The sequence below is a fragment of the Uranotaenia lowii genome, chromosome 2, assembly GCF_029784155.1.
Source record: "Uranotaenia lowii strain MFRU-FL chromosome 2, ASM2978415v1, whole genome shotgun sequence".
NCBI classification, from domain to species: domain Eukaryota; kingdom Metazoa; phylum Arthropoda; class Insecta; order Diptera; family Culicidae; genus Uranotaenia; species Uranotaenia lowii.
The window spans coordinates 30,952,978-30,977,189 of record NC_073692.1 but is presented as its reverse complement, the minus strand read 5'-3'; the positions used below and the strand labels follow the sequence as shown (position 1 = coordinate 30,977,189).

General features: G+C 37.7%; 3 protein-coding genes across 5 annotated transcripts in view; 1 reads left to right on the top strand and 2 right to left on the bottom strand.

Annotated features, from left to right (window-relative positions):
• Positions 1–10,482: 10,482 nt before the first annotated feature.
• LOC129748213 (uncharacterized) lies at positions 10,483–12,595 on the bottom strand. The gene is made up of 2 exons (XM_055742728.1): positions 11,297–12,595; positions 10,483–10,607 (listed from the first exon to the last, which is right to left on the bottom strand). Exons 1-2 carry the CDS (start codon positions 12,021–12,023, stop codon positions 10,498–10,500), a joined length of 837 nt encoding a protein of 278 aa, XP_055598703.1. The 5' UTR covers positions 12,024–12,595; the 3' UTR covers positions 10,483–10,497.
• A 4,417-nt stretch (positions 12,596–17,012) lies between these two features.
• Positions 17,013–19,432, top strand: LOC129743764 (eEF1A lysine and N-terminal methyltransferase homolog). Its single transcript, XM_055735912.1, has 5 exons — positions 17,013–17,240; positions 17,310–17,432; positions 17,493–18,375; positions 18,438–18,808; positions 18,867–19,432. The coding sequence occupies exons 1-5, from the start codon at positions 17,149–17,151 to the stop codon at positions 19,414–19,416; spliced, it is 2,019 nt and encodes a 672-aa protein (XP_055591887.1). The 5' UTR covers positions 17,013–17,148; the 3' UTR covers positions 19,417–19,432.
• Positions 19,433–19,762: 330 nt separating this feature from the next.
• Positions 19,763–24,212, bottom strand: part of LOC129743763 (uncharacterized) — a 50,346-nt gene continuing 45,896 nt past the window's right edge. For 2 of the 3 annotated variants that reach the window (XM_055735908.1, XM_055735909.1), the window contains exon 4: positions 19,763–22,513. In XM_055735908.1, coding sequence (XP_055591883.1) covers positions 21,041–22,513 — 1,473 coding nt within the window. In that variant the 3' untranslated portion in view covers positions 19,763–21,040. The remainder of the gene's footprint in view (positions 22,514–24,212) is intronic. The other variant, XM_055735910.1, reaches the window with a different exon arrangement.

Here is a 24,212-nt window from a genome sequence, read left to right as displayed (position 1 = left end):
ATTGAGGATAGTAATCACTGTTGGTAGTTCCCACAGTTCAATCTGTCGCCCTTACATGAAGCATATCACCCAATTCAAATCAATCGGAATTGATTTAAAGCGATCTATGGCGCTCAAACTTTCGATTTTTTTTATACACCATGGACATGGGTAGCCACAAACAAGAGTAATCAATACTTAAAGGTATGTCTGTAAAGCCAATCGCGTAGGACACAAATTCATCATAGTTGAAAAAACGCGTAGCCTGATATAACAGTACATCTACATATAATGTATCTCATGTGTTATTCACCTGTATACAAATGAAACAACAATCTTGAAGGAAATTTTCCCTTTGTCAGGAAATCTTTTCTCCCGGCCAGCTAGGCCCACCTTAGCGTAACTGGAAAGTCCATCTTTTATTTCAAGGGGGGCTGCCAGGGAGGCAATTGAGGGACGACACGCCAAGTCAAAAGGTGTCTACTTCAATGGCAAATGTTGTTAAGACGTTTTGTGTGTTATTGTGTCTCACATATTGTGTGAATGATACGACGTGTGGTGGGTGGTGCGGTTTTCTATCCCGGTAATTTCTGCGGTCGTTTTTGTGGGTGGCCCTGCCCGACCATCTTCCCTCATTGCTGTGGAAGGCAATCAGGGCTGGGGGAGGTGGTTGCACAAGAAAAGCTTTTTCATGCTCAACCACCACCAGCAGCTCTTTCTTTGCCTTTGCAACCAACATAACCCAACATCTAAGGGGGCAGCTGGAGTCATCTTCCGGCAGATTTCCTGCTTTGCGTGCTCGAGGAAGACGACGACGCCGAAGCCTTCGAAGGAGGTGCGGTGCAGCCAAGAAGGGGCTACGTGAGCTGAGATGTGTTATGTCTTGGAATTTTCTTAGACATTTTATGTGTGTGTACATGTCTTATCTTTTATGCATGGTTCTTTGCTTGGTTTGGCAGACACACATTTCTTGCCAGATGCCCTGGCCTGGACCAAATGCAACCTGATAAGCTGAGAATGGAGCGGGTGGTTTCGTATTAAACGACTGCTGGACGCAGGACATACGACGACGAGGAGTGAATTGTCTCCGTAATGCACATAAGTACGTACGAAGGTTCAGTTTGGTTTAAAGTCTGGCGTAGTGGGTGGCAATGGGTCGAAAATCTGTGATTTCGAAATGGTTTGAGTTTTCTTATGCAAATATGTCGTTTGCGTTCCCAGTTAGCTTTCCCACAAGTGGAGATAGGAGAGAAGAATGAGGAGAACAGAAGGACGCACAAGATAAGGACATTTTCTTCTCCTTGTGCATAATAAGGCCACCTTGTATTGTTTTCTTTTTATTTACTATTGAATATTGGATAGACTTTTGACGTTTAAAATAAACAAAAAATGGTGAAAAAATTTAAGAAAATCAACTGTGTATCCATTCCAATTTTATCACAAAAAAACGCATCAGCTTTTCATGTGAACGAACGCTTCCTTTTCTCCTTCAAACATAAGTGTAGATTCCATTACAATCAAAAGCGAAATCACCTCCATCCATTTCGTTATGATGCAACTTTTTCGCAAAACCCCAATTATTGAGAACTAGCAATCTTCCCATATGCCATGACTTTTAATTTGTTTTCGATAAGGTTCAATAACCGGCTGGCTGCTCGCATAAGTTTATTTCATTTTTTGCGACGTGTGTGTTCGTGGGAAGAACTTTACGATTGAGACGAGTCTTTGCAGCATTCCGGTCATTAAAAAATACATAAACCATGAGGTTGATTGCAACTCATATTTTCTTTAATGAGGATATTAAAATGCATGATTCCTCTTATAATTATAAACTTTTTTCAATGGATATTTTTATGCAGTTTGTCAAATGGAAGATATAGCTTGATAAGATTAGGTTTTTAAGATAAATGTAATTCAAATTGTACAAGCCTCATTTTTACCCAAATGCACAAAAAAAACAAAAATTATGAAAATCTACAAAATCATCCCTGACTGAAAAGACGAAAAAGATCAAAATGATAAAATTCAGCAAAATTTGGAAAATTAAAACTGTTATGACCAAAACAAACAAAAATAAATCAAAAGATAAAACTAACAAAAATCACAAAAATTTCAAACCTATGAAAATGTTACATAGAAGTGAAAAAAAAAGAAATTAAACAAAAGTTACAAAAATGATTCAAATTACAGAAATTACAAAAATCACAAAAATTGCAAGAAGGACAAAAAATCAAAAAAGACAAAAATGACAAAACTGACTAAAAAGACAAAACTCACTAAGATGACTAAAATGACAAAAATGACAAAAACGACAAAAAATGACAAAAATGACAGAAAAATGACAAAAAATGGAAAAATGACAAAAAATGATAAAAATTACAAAAAAATATATGACAAAATGCAAAAATGACAAAAATTACAAAAATTATAAAAATTTCAAAAATGACAAAAACGACAAAAATGACAAAAATGACAAAAATGACAAAAATGACAAAAATGACAAAAATGACAAAAATGACAAAAATGACAAAAATGACAAAAATGACAAAAATGACAAAAATGACAAAAATGACAAAAATGACAAAAATGACAAAAATGACAAAAATGACAAAAATGGCAAAAATTACAAAAATTCCAAAAATTCCAATAATTTACAAAATTACAAAAACTAACAAAAATTACAAAAATGACAAAAATGACCAAAATGAAAAACATGAAAAAAATGATAAAAATGACAAAACTAACAAACATGACAAAAATGACCAAAATGACAAAAATGACAAAAATGACAAAAATGACAAAAATGACAAAAATGACAAAAATGACAAAAATGACAAAAATGACAAAAATGACAAAAATGACAAAAATGACAAAAATGACAAAAATGACAAAAATGACAAAAATGACAAAAATGACAAAAATGACAAAAATGACAAAAATGACAAAAATGACAAAAATGACAAAAATGACAAAAATGACAAAAATGACAAAAATGACAAAAATGACAAAAATGACAAAAATAACAAAAATGACAAAAATGACAAAAATGACAAAAATGACAAAATTGACAAAAATGACAAAATTGACAAAAATGACAAAACTGACAAAAATGCCAAATATGACAAGTAAATGACAAAAATGAAAAAAATCACAAAAAATCACAATAATTACAAAATCCTCAAAAATGACAAAAATCACCAAAATGACAAAATCACAAAAATGACAAAAATGACGATAACGACAAAAATTACAAAATTTAAAAAATGACAAAAATTACAAAAAAATAAATGACAAAAATTAAAAATTTGACAAAAATTGACAAATATGACAAAAGGACCAAAATGAGAAAAAAGAAAATGACAAAAATTACCAAAATGACAAAAATGAAAAAAATCATAAAAATGACAAAAATGACCAAAATGAGAAAAATAGAAAATGACAAAAATAACAAGAATGACAAGAATGACACAAGAATGACAAAAGTTTTAAAATTACAAAAATTACAGAAATTACAAAAATTACAAAAATTACAAAAATTACAGAGATTACAGATACAGATTACAGAGTTACAAAAATGACAAAAATTACTAAAATGACAAAAATGACAAAAATGACAAAAATCACAAAAATGACAAACATGACCAAAATGACAAAAATCACAAAAATGTCCAAAATGACTAAAATGATAAAAATGACAAAAGTGATAAAAATGACAAGAATGACAAAAATTACAAAAATGACAAAAATTACAAAAATGACAAAAATAAATGAAATTACTTAAATGACAAAAATTACGAAAACCACCAAAACACAAAAATCACATAAATTACAAGAAATACATAAATAACAAAAATGAATGTTATGACCAAAATGAAAGTTATGACCAAAATTCCAAATATGGCAAAAACTACCCAAATTATAACTTTTACAAAAATAACAAAAAACGCAAAAAACACAAATGTAATAAATAACAGAAAACAATGATAAAACTGACTTAAATACAAAAAAATGACAAAAAAGTTACAAAAATGATAAAACTGACTAAAAGGACAAAAATAACAAAAAGAATAAAAATAATGACACAAATGACAAATGTACCAAACATGACGAAAGTGAAAAAAAAATTATGAAATATAAATAAAAAATGACTTTACCTGCTGTCAATGTTTCTAAAATAATAATATTTTGCACAAAACTAATGATGGAAATAAGTTTGCTAAAGTTTAACAATTCGTTGATTTCTATCAATCTGTTATAAAAGTAAAAAAAAAAAAACAAACAAAAACTTTTGGAATGCATCATTAGATGTAATTTTCTCTACTTAGAAAATCGTCCATAATCTGAAAAAATCGGAATTTTCAAACATTTTCATCGAAAGAAGGTTTATTAGACTTCTCATTAACCACATGAAGGAAAACCAGCGAATTTTGAACAGCAACTGACTTAAGCAACAAGCGTTTTGAAAAACAAAAGTTGTCACTTGTTAAGTTTTTCCAGGTATTTCATTTTTTTTCTGTTCGATTTTCCAGTTGCCTCCAAAGAAAAGACCCTGGAAAGTCAGCGCAATTTCCAGCCGAAAAGCATTCAATATCACACGGGGTATATAGTCGAAGTTTTTAACTATGGATATTGTGCATTTAATGGAATGCTTACGTGTTGGAAGAGAATAAAACCGGATGATATGTATGTCTATTATTTGGATCTCTCATTGATACAATTGCTCTTGTATTTAAAATCAATATCAAAAATATGTTTTCCTTTGCCAAAACAAAAATTCCCGGAAGATATCCAAATTAATCGCAATGTTTTCTGTCGTTACGAAATTCTGAAAATATTTTAACAGTAACTGCAATGTTTTCTAACCCATTTCGCCAATATTTATTTGCGAAATCACCATGCGGGTTGCAACACTGAGAGAAAAAACACAACAAACGTGGCAACAGCAGTGATACATCTGTGTACTCACCGGATGATGAGTACTTTTCCAACTTTCTCCCGGCCGAGGATCCCAACGCATGAGAATGTGAGTACTAATCACAAACCGTAGGCCCCCAGAAAAGGTGCGGAAAAAGCGCCACCGGATCGGGAATAACGCGCGCTTTCCACTCGCTGGTATCGTCATCTCCATCGTCGTCGTTGACTTCGTCATCGTCGACATCTCCGTCGCCGATTTCGCGTTGTTTTGCTTCTCTATAGCTGCTCCCCAGAAATCGGTATGGCGGAGCATCGATGTGAACTAGAAACTTGTTGTACTACTGCCTATATTGACCTCCCCCGCTCGCTACGCTCCTCACTGCGTATCGAATCTCCTTCGCCTTCCTTCCCCAATGAAGATGTGCCTACACGCGAACAATTTTTCCGCTGGCGGAGGTTGTTTAACGTGGAAGGATTAAAAATTCTTGCACTATTTCCAGCGAGAGCGCGACCACGGCATGGCATGCCTCGACGAAAAGGTTTTGGTGCGGTTGTCTAAAAATGACTAATCTCGAAAGAGTTTTGAATGCGGTTGGAAAACGCATTGACAGTCTCTTACCTAAATGTCAATATTGTTATGTAGTTTATGTACTAAATTTTAAAATTCTTTAATCTATTTTTGTGCATTTTCCGAGACCAATTCGAATTGCACCAACTTTACGATGAGCGAATTTCATCAATTTTGTTTCCAAAATAAGACACCATTAATTTCTTGGAAAAAAATGATCCAGCCTTCTGATCCGAGAAAAAAATTTCTAATCAAAATAAAGAAATAGAATATGTTTTTCAAAAAGTGCAGATAAATTTCAGATTCAGAAACAACCCCCGCCAAGTTACAATTGTTGTTTAGTTTATTTTCGGTTAGATTCAGTTTTTTTATCATTAGTTTTACTCCTCAATGTATATACCAACTCAACGCTTCGAGCCGTGAATTCGAGCCCAAGAGTAAACATCGATCATAGTTGTACCGGGTAAGTTTTTCAATGACTGTCCGCCAACTGCATCGTTGATATAAGCCGCGAATGATATAAAGATGTTGAAACGACTATAATCGAAACAAAAAAACAGCTCAATGCTTTACCCTAACTTGAGCAGGGGTAACGTAAAAGGTTTAATGTTGAAATTGGATCATGAAAAATGTTTTATAAATCTATAAAAATTAAAAATCACACAGATCTTATACTTTGCATTTCGATAATATTTTTTTTCTGGTAGAGGGAACTTCCAGAATTTTTTCATCGCGTATCCTCCCAGACAAATCCGGAGTATTTTATCTAGAAACCCTTCAAAATCCAAGCATTTGATATCAAAATTTTCACACCAGGGCAAATTTGAGCAACAACCATGACATATTTTTTTATTCAAACCCATCAGACACATTCCACCGTGACGTGAAATCGCTTTTCCGGATTCTTCTGAATTAATGGCATTCTAGAAGTCAACCAATTTATTTGAAAATGAAAAAAATAATAGCAAAAGGTCGCAAATTGAATGCCTTCAAAATGAATATAATTTGGTCATTAAATCCGGAGGCGCCGACCGTGGCCTAGAGGATAGCGTACAAGTATTCTAAGCCAGAGATCATGAGATCGAATCTCGGTCACGGCATATATAGTACTTTTTCTGTGGGCTAGTGGTTTTAGCATTTGTAAGATGCTACCCATCATGTCCTTGAAAAATGTACGCCTTAGAGTTAGGTAAAATTAGATCTCTTTAAAGAAACATGAAGTTTCACTGAGATTCTACAATGTACACATATTACGTGTGCGTTTGTTCTCTATCTTCAATCTTAGGTATATCTAAAAATAAGTGTTTATGTTGTGATCTTTTGTAACGTGAATTGGAAGGACAATGGAAGGACAAGCCAACGCCAGGAATCCATAGGACGGTCGTCGGGCCAGAACCGTGTAAGGTTTTCGGACTAGGAGCCTGATTGGTCGTCGGACCGGGAAACCAGCTGAAGATCGACAAGCCAAGAGACACGAGAGGGTGGTCGTCGGACAGGTGCTTTGGAATGTCGTTTGGCAGGAACCATTGGAAGCGGACCGTAATCACTTGTGGGTCGTCGTGCCGGAAGCCAAGGGAGGTTGGCGGGCCGGAACCGTGGAAGGTTGTCAAGTTGGAAACCAGGTGGTGGACGTCAAACCGGGAGCCTCTGGAGGACCGAGCCGGGAAACACGGAAGATCGTCAAGATCGGAAACAAAAATAAAGGTCGTTGGGCTGGAGCCACCAGTAGGCGTAAGGCCTCAGGAAGAGCGTCGAGCCGTGAGAAACGGCATCGGTAACAACAAGGATGTCGGGCCAGACGGAAGTTTGTCTTTGAGCGAACCGAAGGAAGGTTGTCATCGAGTGAGCCGAAGGTTGGTCGTCGCGTGAAACCTGAAGAGGATCGTTGAGCTGAAGGCGATGGTTGTGGTCCGGCGCAGTGCTTTGCTGAGCGGTGAACATCGTGTGTTGAGGAGGAGTGTTGGCATACGCCGATATCGGCATATGAATACAACACACGCAGTTCAGTGTGTGCGCCAGAAGGTGTTCGTGTATATAAAGAATCCTCCAAGCAGAACAAGTCTCTTCTTTCCACTGCCCAAAGTGCTTCTCACAACAGGTTATGGACCCAGCACTAGTGGAAAGGAGGAGAAGCGGAATCAAGAATGGACAGTCATCCAGTTAGGAAGCCAATGGAAGGACACCGAGCCGGAGACAAGGAAGGTCAACGAGCCGGAAACCGGGGAAGTTTGTCGGACCAGGAGCCAACTGGAGGGTTGTCGGACCAGGAAGCCAGGTGGAGATCGACAAGCCAGGAAACATGGGAGATCGTCGGACAGTTGCCATGGAAGGCCGTTGGGTCGGATCCATTGGAAGCGGACCAGAATCCAACGGAAGGTCATCGTGCCAAAATAAGAGCGTCGAGCCGGAACCAATCAAGGTCGTCGGATCGAAGCCACTTGGAGGTCGTGGGACCGGTGTCATGGAAGGTCGTCGTGCCAAATCCCGACGGAGGTCATCGTTCCAGGTTCCGGCGAAGGTCGTCTAACTGGTGCCATAGAAGGTCATCGAGTTACAACAGGGGCGAGAGCGTCGTGCAATGAAGGCAACGGTTTAGTTCCGGTGCGTTCGGTGAAGAGGAGGAGCAGCCGGGAGAAGACTTGGGAATGCGTTTGTTGAGGAGAAGTGTTTAAATTGAAGCAATCGATGAGATGAATGATGAGTAACACACGCATGATGTTTGTTTATTATGACTAAACAATTAGTAATCGTAACCATAGAAATGGTTTAGTATTAAAGGTAGTGAATTAGATAGAAATAAAAACTTCGTTCAACGGTTGGTAAAAATCGGTTTCAATTGGTTTCTGTCAACTGGTAGATGTTCAACGAGCCAATGTCGTTGTTCAATGGAGCAAGTAGAAACTATTCGAAACCAATCCAGCTCGGCAGCAGGAATCGGTCGAAGTCAATCGGAAAGAGACAGATGATCAAATGTCAATCCATTTCTACTTGTTTCGACCCGTTCCAACCAGACTCCATTGAACAGACTAAAAGTATTCCAAGTTCAACCTCCAAGCAACTGCATGCCCAAAGTGCTTCTCACAACACCATTCTTCAGAGCCTTCAAAATTTATGTGCACTTTCAAAAGTGCTATTTTGTTATTCCGACTTGTACAGTCATTTTCATTTCATAAAATAGGTACATAAAGTTTTTTTCTAAACATCAAATTTTTTGACGTGAATTTACTCATTCGCGCTATTGTAACTCAGCTGGATTCCAACCGATTTCTAAAAATAAAGTATTTCAGAATAATCTCCATCATTTTCAAATAAGATCTTTTTTATTTCGTTATAAAATGTCAAAGTTTACTCGTAAAATTTAAAAGTTTTCTTTTTTGTGACGTGAATTCACTAATTTGCGACTGTTTTTGTTCCTTTTTCAAAACAACCCTATTGGATACAATCAAATTCTTGTTTCCATAATAAAGCGGTATTTGCATATAAAAAAAAATCCAAAACAAATGGATCCATGTATTTTAAATTAATATTTTGTAAAAGTTATTAACATTAATACGTTTCTATAAAAAATAGGTTTTCAAAATTATGTAGAACATGTTAAAAAAATTTACTTTTTTCCGTTAGTTTTGTGTATGTAATTTGAATTATCAAAATCAGGAGTAGGCCTTGGTTTGCCCGCAGTGCACGCGTTTTTTTTCTCGTCCGTCGAAAATTTAAGAAAATTGAAAGTTTCTAGTGAAATTATGTTTAGATTTATTGAGTTAATTGTTGATAAGTGATGCCTTTAAGTGGCAAGTCAAATCCTGGATTCAATCCGCTAAATGGAGTGTGCTTGGTGGAGAGGCCAACGGTGTTCGAAACCGGACGGGTTATTTTTGTGTTGCCGCATTTACTTCTTCATTTGGTATTCAGTGTGATTTGATATCAGCATATTAATGGGTGCCTCTTGCTGGAGAATAGATCGAATATGGATTTCTAGTGCTAGTGTATCATTTGTTTTTGGAATATTGTGAATACTAATTGTAAATATTCCCCAACGGTTACAAATGAGAGTTGGGAATTGACATAGGAAGTTTGCAAATTTTCAATCAGTACCTTGGCGACGATGTTTGTTTTTTGGCTTGCTACGGCCAAAATAACTGCAGGTTCCACGGAAAGGCACACATTTATTCCGATACTGGAAAAAATGTTTGTGAAAGGGCAGCCAGCGCGTCGATGGAAATTTTTAAAATCACTTCTCAGTGGGAAAATGGTTAAACACAGTAAAACTAATTAATCGTTGAGTGTGATCACCAAGGGTGCTACAGTTTCTTTTGGCTAGAAGAATATTTTGAGCCTCATTCCGCTCAAGCAAAATCTTTGGGAGCAGACTGGAGAGTGGGATTCACCAACAAATAACAGAGACCAGATGTTTTGCTTTTCAATTCGGTGAGTTCGTTCCATAATATTTGTTTTATTTACATAAATTTAAAATAAGGATTGGATCTGTGGTTTACATTCTGAGTTCTCTTATGATTTGAGCTTCTTTTAAAGATGCTCGAATGAAGAGAATCGAATTTTCTGAGTTTTCTGGCACAGAAAATTCCAGAACTTTGTCCAATTGATCCTTTTACAAATAATAGGTACAAAGATGTATTACGAGAGTGTGTTATATGATTGAAAGTTTCAAATATGGAGATTACTATATTTTTTTTCTATAATGAGAGTAACATTTTTATCAAACCTTTCGAGTTCTAAACAGACCTCGAAAGGTTTTATGCTTTATTAATATTTTCCGATTCTCTTCTTTTTTTCAAGAGCGAGTAAAGGCGCTTTATCCTTGGTCGATGACCAGAAATGATTGTACATTGAAATCCAAAACAGTTGAACGAAAATAGTAAATCTTAGAGTTTAAATTTTTTGTTTATCACATCACATTCTGCTAAATGCCAATGTTTCCAGGTTTTGTGATTTCTGTGTACAAAATAAATCATTTCCAGCCGCTGAAGAATGGTCCTAGTGAATGGTGAAATTACTTCACGTAATGCGTGATTACCTCATCAAGAAGCATTTGTTTTAGCATGCTTCCAACGATACTGCCCATTTGAAACGTATGGTACTGGTGGTCCACGTTTCTTCTGTTCCTGTGTTCCAGATGTCTCTGCGTTCTCTGCTCCATGGTAGGCCCAACCATTTTATGTTTTTGATCATTTTAATGTTTTTATGTTAAATTGATGAAAAGCATAAACAAAGACAAGAAGAATAATAATTCACTTTTATTGTTCTTTGGGACTCAGACATAAGTTCTGGCTGTGGAAGTACGATTAGTGATTAGTGATTAGTGTAATTTGAATTATCAAAATCATTCACAAATTTAAGATTTTTTGCTAAGCGAACGGATAAAAATCACTTGTGAGCGGTACAGCGTTGAATCAGCAAATTTTGAATCGTGTTAAAGTATTGAAATCGTAAATGTATATTTTGATCAAACAACTAAAAAATGTCGGTTTAGACACAAAAAGAAACAAAACATAAAATAACTCAATTCAAGTTTATTGTTGGTTTTAGCAAATAAAGTGAAAAATGTCGGCTAAAACGAAATTTGGCAGGTCCGGGTAAAACTAGGAAATCTGGCAAGCTAATAGTAGAGTTAGACCAACTATCCCACTAACATCAGGCAAAATTTGACGTTTCCATGATTTTTAGACTTGAGATACAGAAATTTATCCGAAATTTCTATGAATTGTGAATCTGTGTGATTGCTTTCCCCCTAAATGTATGCAATATCATATCGTTTTATTTCGAAATTAAAAAAAAAGGTGCCAAATTTGGTGGTTTCTTGCACTCAAAACTACTTACCGACGCAAAATTCCAACTGCTGCAAAGGGAGCTCTTTGTCGGTGTCACGAATGAAGAATATGTTTTCCAAAATGTGTGTCAATCGAAGCAGGAATACACCATCCACGTCCACCATATTACTGTTACGATATGAGCTTAAAAGATGCTGGACGTTTTCTACAATGTCCCGAATACGGTGAACGTTCTCTGTTGAAGTGCTGCTCCCACCGAAGCTCTCGGGATCGTCATTGATCAACCAATAGTCGTGGTTGATGAGAATTTCGTTCAAATAATTCTCCATGTGTTCCTTGAGCGGTACGTTCCGGAGTCGAAGTTCCGCGTAAGCTCGCGCAATGACGACCATTTCGTGCTCGTAGTTGAGCTGTTTGATCGTGATGAGAAACTCGAACAGCTGCAGATTGCCTCGCCGGATCAGGAAGTAGTACGCCAGGTGATCGTCCCCGTTGAGTTGTTCCGTTTCCCGCAGGATCATGTGTTTGGCCAAATCATGCTGCTTGGTTTCTAGGGCAAACTCCGATGGAGTTTGAGCTTTTCTGTTCAGGGCATTACAATCGGCCCCACGGGAAATCAGCAAATCGATCAACGATATCCGGTTATTCTTGGCGAAGATCGCTCGATGCAGGGCTGTATTGAAAAATTTATCATCCCGTTCGTTGACATCGGTTCCGCTGTCCAGTAGATTGGAAATCCGGTCCAAATCACCGTTGTGAACTGCTTCAAAAAGCATCTTAAAATGATGTCTTCAGTTGTCCATTTTTCATAGAAAGTTGAAATATTTACACCTGATGTGTTGTAGTTGATCACTTCACCAATCAGAAAAACGTTTAGTTGATGGATTTTGTTCCTTGATTTTTTTTTGTATTTGAACTAGAGTTCCGATTTTTGTATGTACATTCAAACACTTAGCATATTCAAGTTTTATAAATAACACCGATTTGTAACTGGCTTATTTTACACTATTTACAACTGGTTGATTTTCAATAAAAACTTTAACCCAACAAAACGAATAATTAGAATAGTTTCAAATTAACTGAAAGCAATTTCTTTTGTGCAACGTTTCCGAACACGATCCCAACGTAAAAACTATCAAACACTCATCCAACAGAAACTGATCAGCAACAACAGAAGCAAGACAAAACAACAGTTCCCCCGGTTTTCTAATTTTAGCAAACACTGTTCAATTCCAGACCATGATGATTAATATTTTTGTTACAGAGGGGAGTACTTTTTTTTTTGTTGTTTCTGGAAAATTTCGCCGATACGCCGGGAAAGGAAACGAAAAGTGACATTTGCGGACGAAATCACGGGACTGAATGAACGGAATCAGTCGCAACGGCTCGCATGGAACCCTCGAAACGTTCGCTCCGAATGTGAATTACGAATTATTAAGTAAGTATACACAACTGTGGGGAGTCCAGTGAGTAGTTGAGCGAGACTCTCCATTGCTCATTCCCATTCGAGATTTTTCCTCTCTACTTTGCAAGGAGTTTTTCCACAAGCGTTGGGGGTGGTATGAAACGGAGATGTTTTCATGTTGACTGTGCACATCATTTGGCGGTCATAATTTTGTGATGTTTCCGTTAGGATTGTTTTTTTTTTTGTTTTTACACATATTATAGCTTAATTTAAAATGTTAATTTAATGAAAATAGGAAAAGGAGCATTTCTCAAAGGAGATCTAAAACAAAACAGTCCTTTTTCCAATCATACTCGTTGAACAATCCATTTGAGATTTTAAGCAAGTCATCTAACATAAAGGAAAATCTTTAGTATCATTCCGGAAGAATAAGTTCAGGCGTTTTCCTGTGGACATACAGGAAACTTACTTCCGTAATCAATGGAAAACTCACATTTCACTAGGCGTGTGTTAAGTATATTATTTTTTTTAAATATCATTTTATCAACATTAGCCAGTACCGATAAATCAAAATTATTAAGTCGACAAATTTTATTCTCCCATTTACCAACCAGGTTGAATTGAATAAAACACGTGCATCAGTGGGTGGTACGAGAGAATTTCCCATTCACATGAGACCGGTTGAGAGAGAATTCGATGGACGGAAAGTGGGGCTTAGTTTAGCGTTCGAACCGAACAGGAACATGAGAAAGTAACAATTAGAGAGAACAAAAACAAATTGGCAATACATATATGCAGGTATACCTACTGTGTATTTGCTCGGGAAAATTGAGAAAAACAAACTACCCATACTGTTGCACGAAAAATTACACGTGGCTTTCGTAATGTACTGCATAATATCTCCTCCAGTTTGTACAACGGTATTCAAACGAGTTTTTCTATGTGTAACTCTAGCACAGCGATTTTTCTAAGTTATCATAAAATATTTAATAACAACCATTTTTTATGTTTGTGTGTGATTTTTTCGAAAATAAAAATTGATGTCTTCAATCAATCATCAAAATCAGTTAAGTGTTTCCTAAATATAGGCAATATACTTGCTTTCTTGCTTGGTGGAATTTACTCTCTGGAGCCACAACCAATACTGGTTAATTTACCCCAGAGATTTAAAGGCACCAAAAAACTTTCTAGTTAATAATCTTTTTGAATGGTCTTTCTGCATACCATACAGTGTAAGATATTTCGGACACGAATGCCAAAAGTTGGTAAAATGTCCTTAATTAAATAAATAATAATAATAATACAGTGTAAGATGAGCTTGTATTTAGTTATGAAATTCAGAAATAGGATCCGGCCGACAGAATAACTCGAAATCCTGTTTAACAATTTGGTCTAATATTTGAAAACGTCGCGCGGAATTTCCAGTTTCTCAATAAATATTGAACAGAACTTATAACTCACAACCAATTTTAAACATAACTTTTGCTTAGATCGGATTCTATATTTTATACCATCTGATTCTGATTCCTTAAACTGATTCAAGATCCCGGTTCGCAGAGTGACGTGAAAGTTTTGGCGGCTCAACTTCTCTCTGTAAAATAGCCAAAGCTATTCGTTTATAACACTGACAGAGTGAGGATAGCTAGATTTTTAGTTATACTACTCCGTTGCTTGCATATGAATTTACAGGCCAACCAAAAAAATAGTTATAGAAATTCCACAGAAATGTAGAGAATTTTTTTAAAATATGAGTTTTCCAGAAAAACTACTGATTTTAAAATTCTGAAAAAAAAAATATAAAAATGTTCACCAAATTATTTACAATGCATTGAGCGCTTGTGCAAATGGAAAAAAAAAATTTTTATGTGAACTTTTTGTTGAGTTAAAAAAATGCATTTTACTATATTCCTTACTGCTGATTTTTTTTTTTTTAATTTCGTTGGATCCTAAATAAAGTAGCATTCATTACAAGTTGTAACAAATCATTGTTTTAGCATATTTTGACAACTACATTTAAAAAAAATACTTTCGTTATCTTATTTTGATCGCTGCTGGGATATATTCTAATTTAATGTTTGGCATTTCGGCGAGATATGAAATTCAAAGAAGAATAATGTTTAGACAGAAATGAAAGTATTGATAGGTGGAAAGATCAAAGCTAAAGCGCTTTGGGTAGAAGAAATTTAATAGTTGGTGAAAATGTGAGCAGGGCTTTTGTTTGTTGATCTTTCCACCCCACCTATCAATACTTTCATTTCTGTCTAAACATTATTCTACTTTGAATTTCATAACTCCCCGAAATGCCAAAAATTAAATTAGAAAAAAATGCTTTACGAAATTCGAATATTTTGCTGAAATATTGCTGAATTGTCAAAGAAAAACTTTCTGGTAGTCATAAATTTAACTTATTGCTACACAAGTTGTTTCAAAGTATGCGACTGATTACTTATTTGAACAATACAACCCCCCAAATTTCCATAAATTGTAATTTTGTTTCAAATCTCATACATATCGTTCGAAATTTCATAACAACTTGACTCTGTGTTTAAACGGCTCTGTCGATTGAGGTTAAGCGCAATATTAGACCTTTAATCTATCTATCTTGTGGCAGTGTATAAGGGTATATACGGACGATAGTATTGGCGAAAAATTGGCCTCAGACATAACCTCAAATTTTGATTTGCTGGCGGCCTCACCAGTGCACACTGGTACAGAACATCAATCTAGCGGAACTAAATTAATAGCGCCCAGGGATGAAAAGATAGACTTTTGATGTCTTCGACAACATTGCATAGTTTTACAAGGCGCATACTTTGAAATAAAATACAGAGTCGAGGGGTCCACCAATAGCAAGATAAAAATGCTAACTTTTTTGTTGAGCATTTTAGAGCTTTGGTTTCTTCTACAAAGTTGTTTATCTTAACAAAATACATAACTTTGCTGAACAAGTCAAAGTTCTACAATTTCATTCTAAGGAGTTGCAATGAAATTAAGAAAAATACCTTGAAAAATCAGTTTTTTAAATCTGAAACGTTGTAGGTAAGACAAAACAATTTTCAATCTTCGAAACAAAGTTGTAAAATGTTAAGTTCTACAATCGCTTAGTACATTATGACGTGTTTTGAAATTGCTGAAGCGCTGCAGAAAGCATTTAGTGTAATATATTAACGATTTTCAAAGCAAAGTGGTTCGAATTGCGCAAATTTTCGCAACATCAGCCAATGTGGATTTTATTTTTGGTATTAAGAGGAATCATTTCCATATAAAACTAGCGTGGAACTCGGTGGAACTCGAAGCAATTTTAAGATTGAAAATCTAGTATTTTGTTCACAAATATCACTCGAGCGGCGGAACAAATTGACATCTCCTTCGCCGCGTTGAGTATGTCAGGTTTAAGCGATTCACATACGTTTTCATCAAATGTGGTTCACCGCATTGAATCGCATTCACCGCATCGCATCGCATCGTATTCACTATGTCATCGGCCTTACGCCAGAAATATTTTATTAAATAAAAATTTTCCTCTCTTATATCCGTGCATTAAATAGCATAACGCCCAAAACATCACATTTCACAGCCCTGTTTCGACTAGCTTGTGACGTTTCACCCGAATCAAAACAAAGGCGAGAGACACACGCTCCTTGTTTTAAACTCAAAATTAAGTAGTTTTGGTACAAAACAGCACTTCAGTTGCAGCCCTCAACTTTGAGTAAGACTGAGCAAACGCAAAAACTAAGTTCTGACTGGCATACTCAAACCTAAGTTCGAAAGCGAGTTCTATTTTTTGAACTTTCTTTATTCCTTTATTCGTAGCTACCCAAAATGCAGTTCTCGCAGCCGAACTCGCTAAGTGCTTTCAGTTCAACACACGCGAGGAGGGTTCAATTTTTAGTTCATTAGATCGATCTCAGTTTTGCTCCTTCGCCGAAGGAAAAATGGGATTAGTTTGAGTTCGCAGTTCGAACTTCCTTTTGAACCATCGCAAGGAGGAAAAAAGGAACTCAACTTTAGTTCATACAATCGAACTATGATTTGACCATGGTCAAACAGCACTTCAGTGGCAGCCCTCAGCTTTGAGTTTGATTGGGCAATAGCGAAACTAAGTTCTGACAAGCATACTCAAAACTAAGTTCAAAAGCGAGTACCATTTTTTGAACTGTTTTTTATGCCCTTGTTCGTAGCTACCTGAAATGCGGCTCGGCAAAAATGGCACGAATGGGATTAGTTTTGAGTTCGCAGTTCGAACTCCATTTTGAACAATCGCGAGGAGGAAAAAGGGTACTTAACTTTAAGTTCATAGAATCGAACTATGTTTTGAACCTCTGTCGTACTTAATTTTGAGTTTAAAAAAAGGAGCGTGCAGAACAGCGCCGGTCGCGGTGGAGGTGCCTCCCACCCATGCACGCGCGCTTTGTTTTGTTACCTCGCGTACAGACCAGATTCAAATTTGTTCGGTTTCTTTCCTTTTTTGCAAAAACAAGCGAACTGTTTGAGCAATGAATCTGCTGCCGAAAACCGCCACCGAGTTCGGTACCACTGACTACTGGAACAACTTCTTCAAGAAACGCGGCAAGAAGGCTTTCGAATGGTAATTTTTCACCCACGTTTCAATCCCATTTTTGGAAATTGAAAAAAAAAAATGTTTTGGTCTTTCTAGGTACGGCGAGTACCCAGAATTATGTGGCCAGCTTCACAAGAGCATCAAAACAAAGGACGAAATTTTGATGGTCGGTTGTGGTAACTCGAAGCTCGGCTTGGACCTGTACGATGTTGGCTATCGGTAAGAATTAATCTGAAATATGTTATCCGAGAAGTATCAACCTAATTTTAAATGTTTTAGACAAATCACAAACATCGACATCTCCCAGGTTGTTATCAAACAGATGCAGGAGGCCAACAAGCACGAACGGCCGGAAATGCTCTGGTACCACATGGATGCCACGGCCATGAACTTCAGCGATGAGAAATACTCTGTCGTCCTGGACAAGGGTACCCTGGATGCCCTGTTTACCGATACCGATGAGGGGACACTGCAAACAGTTGCGAAATATTTCGGGGAAATTGCGAGGGTTTTACGTGTTGGTGGCCGATACGTTTGTATCTCGCTGCTTCAGGAACACATCTTAAATGAGCTGGTGCGGTACTTTCCGAGCAATGAATTCGTTCTTCGGATTAGCCGATGTGCTGAGGCAGAACAGAAAACGGCAGAAAATAACAGCGACGGAACGTCGATGCCAGTTTTTGTCGTCGTGGCTACCAAGTTTAAAAAGCTACCGATGAAGGTTTACGAGCTGTGTTTGGCAGGAGATCAGGTTCAGCGAGTTCAAAGTTCTCAAGAAATTGTCCTCTCGGTGGTTGCGGCACAAAAGGCAGCCATGGTTTGCAATGGGCTTGCCCGCAGTAGCATTGCCGGTATGAACGAAATATCACTTGACCTTCACAAACCTGGGGAAGAAACTGCCCGTTACACGATACACGTGCTGGATCATAAACCTGTTCGGGGTAACGGAAAATACGCGGCCTTTATTGTGCCACAGGGTCGTGAAACGGAATGGCTGTTCAGTACACCGCAGGGTCGGCAAAAGCTTCTTTCATCGGCAGGCCACGATCGTTTGGCCATTGTTTCGTTGCATCGTGGACAAAACTACGTCAGCTGGGACGCGGTTAAGGATGAATTGGCCGAGAGTGTTAAATCATTGGCGCCGAGTGGACTCCATGGACATGTGGGATTAAAAGTCACACAATTTTGAAATTAGTTACTTACCTTTTTATTGGATTTTTTTAGATTCCATACCTATCGCTGGGATCGGAAGTCGGGAAGCGGGAAACGATTTTCCGGGGACGCAGTGAGATGTCTGGCGAGTACATTGTGGAGGAAATCCTCGGTAACGATAACAAAGTTCTGAGGCGACTAATTTTCCTGAACAATCAGTTCGTTATCCAATCGGAAGCTGCCATCAAATTGGTGAGGAGGAAAGGCAAAGCGAAAGACAATCCCAAGAAGGTCATTGATGCGGGGTACCTGGCTTGCCAACATCATCTATACATGACGGTGGGGGTTCAGCTTGCCAACGAACTGCGAGGACCTTCTAACCGGGTTATGGTCGTCGGTCTAGGCGGAGGTGGTTTGTGCACTTTTATGCACCAGTGTTTGAGGTAACCTACCTCCTTTTTTTCTCTGTTGTTCCAATCTAAAACGAAATTTTCTCCCCAGACCAATCAACCTAGTAGCAGTAGAAATCGATCCGGAAATGTTAACGGTAGCAACCAGCTACTTCGGACTGACGCTGGACGATCGATTACGGGTAGAAATCAGCGACGGTATTGAGTACCTGGCCAATTGTGTCGAAACAAGTCAACGCTTCCAGTCGATTCTGTTCGATGTAGACAGCAAAGATCCAACGCTGGGCATGAGTTGTCCTCCGCAATCGTTCGTCGACAGAAAAGTTCTTCAGAACGTCCGTACTCTACTGGGTAGTGAAGGAATTTTCATACTTAATTTAGTTTGTCGGGATGACTCTCTCCGAACGAAGGTTTTCGCAGAGATCAAACAGGTTTTCAAGTACGTCCTCTCGTATAAGCTGGAAGAAGATGTGAATGAAATATTTTACTGTACCGATAATGACGCCCTGGACAGCGCCGAAAAGTGGCAAAATGCAATGAAGTCTTCTGCCGAGCAGATAAATTCGTTGGCACGGAAAAACAAACTCAGCCGGGATGATCTTGTTGAATTGGATGAATTCGTTGAAGCTTTGAAAATATAACTGTTGTTCTAATGTAAGTATTTTTCTTTTCTTTGTTCTAAGGAAAGAAAACTCCGCGTAAAATACATGTAGCATATTTAGTTAGTTTATTATTCAACGCAACTTTACACTTATTCGCTTTCATAAGGTATAGGTATCACTCGAGGAAACAATAGTTTTATACGCCCATTCAACATGTGACTTGTCGTACACAAAACAAACATACACAGTTTAAAATAATCACCTATGTTTACACAGGTTGTTTCTAAAAGCCTAATTACGTTACGCGTTGCTTTTTGTTTCAGCAAATTTTTCACTTTCTAAAGTTATTTTTGGTTACAGTTTTAATTTTTTTTTCTTCTTCTTATTTTTGTTTTCTCCAAAGTTTAAAGCCAGTTTTGCGCAGCAACTGTTAACTTCTACGATGTGAACTTGCTCTGCATTTTCCTGCCTTACATTAATGACAATAGAACAGAAAATATTCATCATTAGCTCGCTCAACCGAAGATGCCGTTAATTACGAAAGAGGTTTTAAATAAATTCGCTGTGGAATAATAAAAACTAATTGATTCATGAGACAAAAGTACGGTTTAAGTGGATAAAATTCTCTTAAAGGACCTTGATGAGAAAGTTGCATAACTTGCTTAAATTGTGAGGTTTTGACAGTGAATAAAAAAACCTCAAATTTGAAAGCATTCATACTCAAAAACTAGGATCGTAAATCTGCTTGGATATATATGAAGTTCTGTTCTGTTTGAATGGATATCTGAAAAATCTTTGTTATCTAAAAAACATAACCTTCACAAGAAAAAAAAACGCGAGCTGATGATGAAAGAGCATAAAACTACCTTTCTCATTACGGTTTTATCGGTGCCTATAACATGCTTTTAGCAAATGCGGAGGCAACCTTGACAGACACTCATAGTGTATGTGTGTATGATTTTGTTTAAGATTCATGCGTTCATTCTACAATGCGGTGAATATCAACGATTAAATGCTTGGAGTTAAGTTAAGGTATAGTAAAACTAAAACATAACGCTTATTTTTCGGTTGCTATCGTTCACTGATAATTTGTTTTACTTTTGACAATCGATACTTTGGTTTTAAAACGGTCGAAAATAATTTTGCGATGAGGCTTGAAATACGGTAGATTTTTTTGGTTCAAATTTTGCACTCTTTTCAAAAGGCTTCAAAGAAAGAACACAAATAGATACGGCCAATCATGAAGATAACATCTACGTCAAAATTCTCAACAACTGGTGTAAGCCGGATGCACAGTGCGATAGCAACACGCTTTATCTAATTTATCGATTTAATAATTTTATTTTTATTTGTAAATGAAGAGACTATATTCCAATATACTTCCTATACAATTTCTAACTAAAAAACAAAAAAAAACACTTCCTAAACGTTATGCAATACCTGGCATACTCCATGCGTTCATGCGCTTTAAAAGTTTCCCTTTTCTCGTGATCTATTTCTATCAGTCAGTCTCATGTACTTATAGCAATATGCCCCCCAAAAGTCGTAGAACAGAACAAATGACTATTGTTTTCGTATCCCACTCTCTTCAACACTCTCTTTTACTATGAACACGTCTTGGCCTCGGCGCTGTAGCCAGCCTGTTGCAGCAGCAGCAGGAAAACTAGAAAACCTTACGGAACAGGCGCCGGAAGCTTCCCCCGGAGGATCCACCAGCGGTAAGTTTGCTGCGCTCACTGGAACTGGAACTGCTGCCATTGTACGATACCGACGACTTCAATCGAACCCCAGCAGCAGCATCCAGGTCGTGGCGGTCTGCGGTGGTCCCGTTTTTCGCCGCCAACAGTATTTCCGTCTCGGGACTGACGGATTTCGCTTTACGCTTAGCGAACTTGTCTTGACTAGAGGACTTTTTCAGCCGGTACCACTCCCAGCCGTTGCTTGATTTGTTTTCGTTTGAATCGACCGGTGGCTCCAGCGATTCGTTGAAGCTACTATTATTGGTGATGCTGTTGATGGTTGGGTGAAGGTTAGTGTCGATTTTAACGCTACTATTAGCACTACTACTGGTGTTACTACTGGCACTGCTTACGTTTTGGCTGGGAGAGGACTTTTTGTTGCTACCGGAGGACTTCCCGGTCGATTTGCGGTTGATGCTTGACCGCAGGAGCGAGGATTTGAAAAATGCAGGCGACGATAGACGACGTCCCTTGCCCGATTTGCCAGCCGTCGTTGATCTGGAATCGATTGAAGAGGACGAAGAAAGGAGACCGTTCGTTTTGACTGTTTCGGATGTGGAATCCGGGACGAATTCATTGTAAGATAAGTCCGAAGCCGATGGGATTATAAACTCATCGTTATCTTCAAGGATGGGTATATCTTCGATACGGGAAGTTTCGTCCGGGACAGAATCTTCGATAGGTTGTCTTCTTGGTTCGGGAGCTGAATCAGTCCTGAAGAGATCAGTTTTTGCTGGCCTTCCATAAGTGGGAGCCTCTACCGAGGCAGCTCGTTTCGTAGATCCGCTCCCATTGTGTTGTGCAGTCATCGAATGAGCAGATACTTTCCTATGTTTATTACGACTTTTCTTCCGATCCGATGGTTTCGCACCGTCCCCTCCGCCTTCGTTAATGAGCAGATTTTCATAAGTTCCAGTGATATTCAATGCTTCCTCACTGGGACGCTTTTTCCTCAAAGCATCTGCTACTGGTTGACCCACCCCAATTATTCCATCGATGGATTTTCGTCTTAGCATTGTCTTCTTCACAGGTTGACCACTAGTGCTCAACTGTGCTAATTCTTTTTCGATCCCTTCACGATCACACTGCGTAACAGTTCTTCTACAGCTTCGCAAAACTGTGCACACAATCACAATCTGTACCAATGTGAAACTTGCCAGGCCAATGAACAGATTTCTCCAGCCAAGTACGGCTTCCCGAAAGCTGACGAAATCCTCTCGCAGGCGTTCGTTTTCCGCGCGAAGCATCAGCTCACTGTCGCGCATCCGCCGGTTTTGTTCGTCAATGTCATGCAGCGTTTTGGCGTACGATGTTTGCAGCTCTTCGACCTGTTTCCGGTAGCGCCGGCTTAGCTCCTCTAGGTATTGCCCGGACAGGCTCATGTTACGTTCCAGTGCCTACAATTGAAGAAAAAAATTAATCATTAGAATACCTTTTATGGAGCCTGTTATACATTCGGATAATATGCAATTTTTTGTTAACACGTTGACGGACAGTTGCGTCTATAGCCGTTACTCCAGTGCAAATAGTCTATGGCATTTGTTTCTACTGTCCGTCAACGTGTTAATAGCCTAAGGTGTGAGAAATTTACTATTGAGTAACGTGCATACTTTTACGCTACCTGCACTATGTTTATTATTGAGTATCGCGTATACATTTCTATTCAAGATAACCACCCTTATTCTGGTTTTCGATCGAATCGAATTCGTTCGAAAGTTTCCCCAATTAGTATTCTTGTTTTCGTTCGAACGTATAAAAACAGTTCGATCTTTCGAACATCGTTCGTTCGAACGAATGGATACATTCTCGTTTTCGATCGAACGTATTTCTTCTACCGCCTGACAAACGCAAGTCAAACGTTGCGAACCGCTTGCGTTTGATTGAAAAACTAACACGATGCAAACATACTTTGTGAAAAATTCAAAAGAAAAAGGAGAACAAACTGAACATAGAAAAATTTCGATTTAAAACGAACTAGCCAACAGTTGGTGGGAATTTTTGCCATTTGCCGATTGTAGAGTGCCAAGGATGTATAATTTATTCTAGTTTCGCGGGGTAAAAAAAGTTGTTTACTTCTAAAAATTAGTTTTAATATGTCATCTTTTTAATTAGAAGAATTATTTATACCATTTGTATATCGAAACCGTGTTCCGAAACTTATGTAAATACATCTTTCTCCTAGAGGAACAACAGCAACGCAAACGCGAGTCTGATGCCGCGAATCGGAAGCGTTTGTGAAGTTGAGAAAGTTTTGGTTCAAAATAACAGAAATGCTGGGGGGTAAAACTTTTTTTTATTCTTCAAAAAACCATAGAAATGGATAGAAATGAAATCAAAATTTAATATTCAAAATGTACAATATTTTTCATGATTAAACACTTCGGCGGGGGCGCTTTTTCACAGCACTAATAGCACCAATCACTTTCGTTATCACCTGCTGGCTTTCGGGGTTTTTTTTTACCGTCGACCATCAGGGGTAGGGGGAAGTCGTCTACTACCGGACACTTAAGGTTTTTAAGCAATAACTTCAAAAATAGATTTTTGTAAATATTAGTTCCTCTTTTGATTTGAAGAGTATCAATATGGTGATCACTTAACTGTATTAGAAAATAATTAATGTACAACATATTCATGTGGTAAGACAAATCATTTCATGTTAGTTTTCGCTCATTTCCAAAAGTGTCGTCTATGGCCGGACACTACGAATTACTTCACCAAAGTTGTCACTAATGACACAAAAACGTAGCAAAATGACTGAAATCACTTGCGCAGATCTTGTGAGTATGTGTTTTCCAATACTGAAGTTCTATGAAGCCAGTCATGAAAGTTTTTTTGACAAACCAGAATGGAACATTTGTTTCGAAAAAACTAGAGAAAAATTCTCTATGACCGGACAGCAAAATCTAAAGTTTTTCAGAGGACCACAATTGTTTCGTTATTGAATCCTTATCTTCTGCTAACCATTTGAGGGTGCTATAGAGATGAAAAAATGAAAGTTTCAAGTTGAAATTATCTATAATTTTGAATATTTTCTTGTCCGGTCATAGACAACAACTTGGTGTCCGGTCATAGACAAATCGCATTTTTTTAAATTTT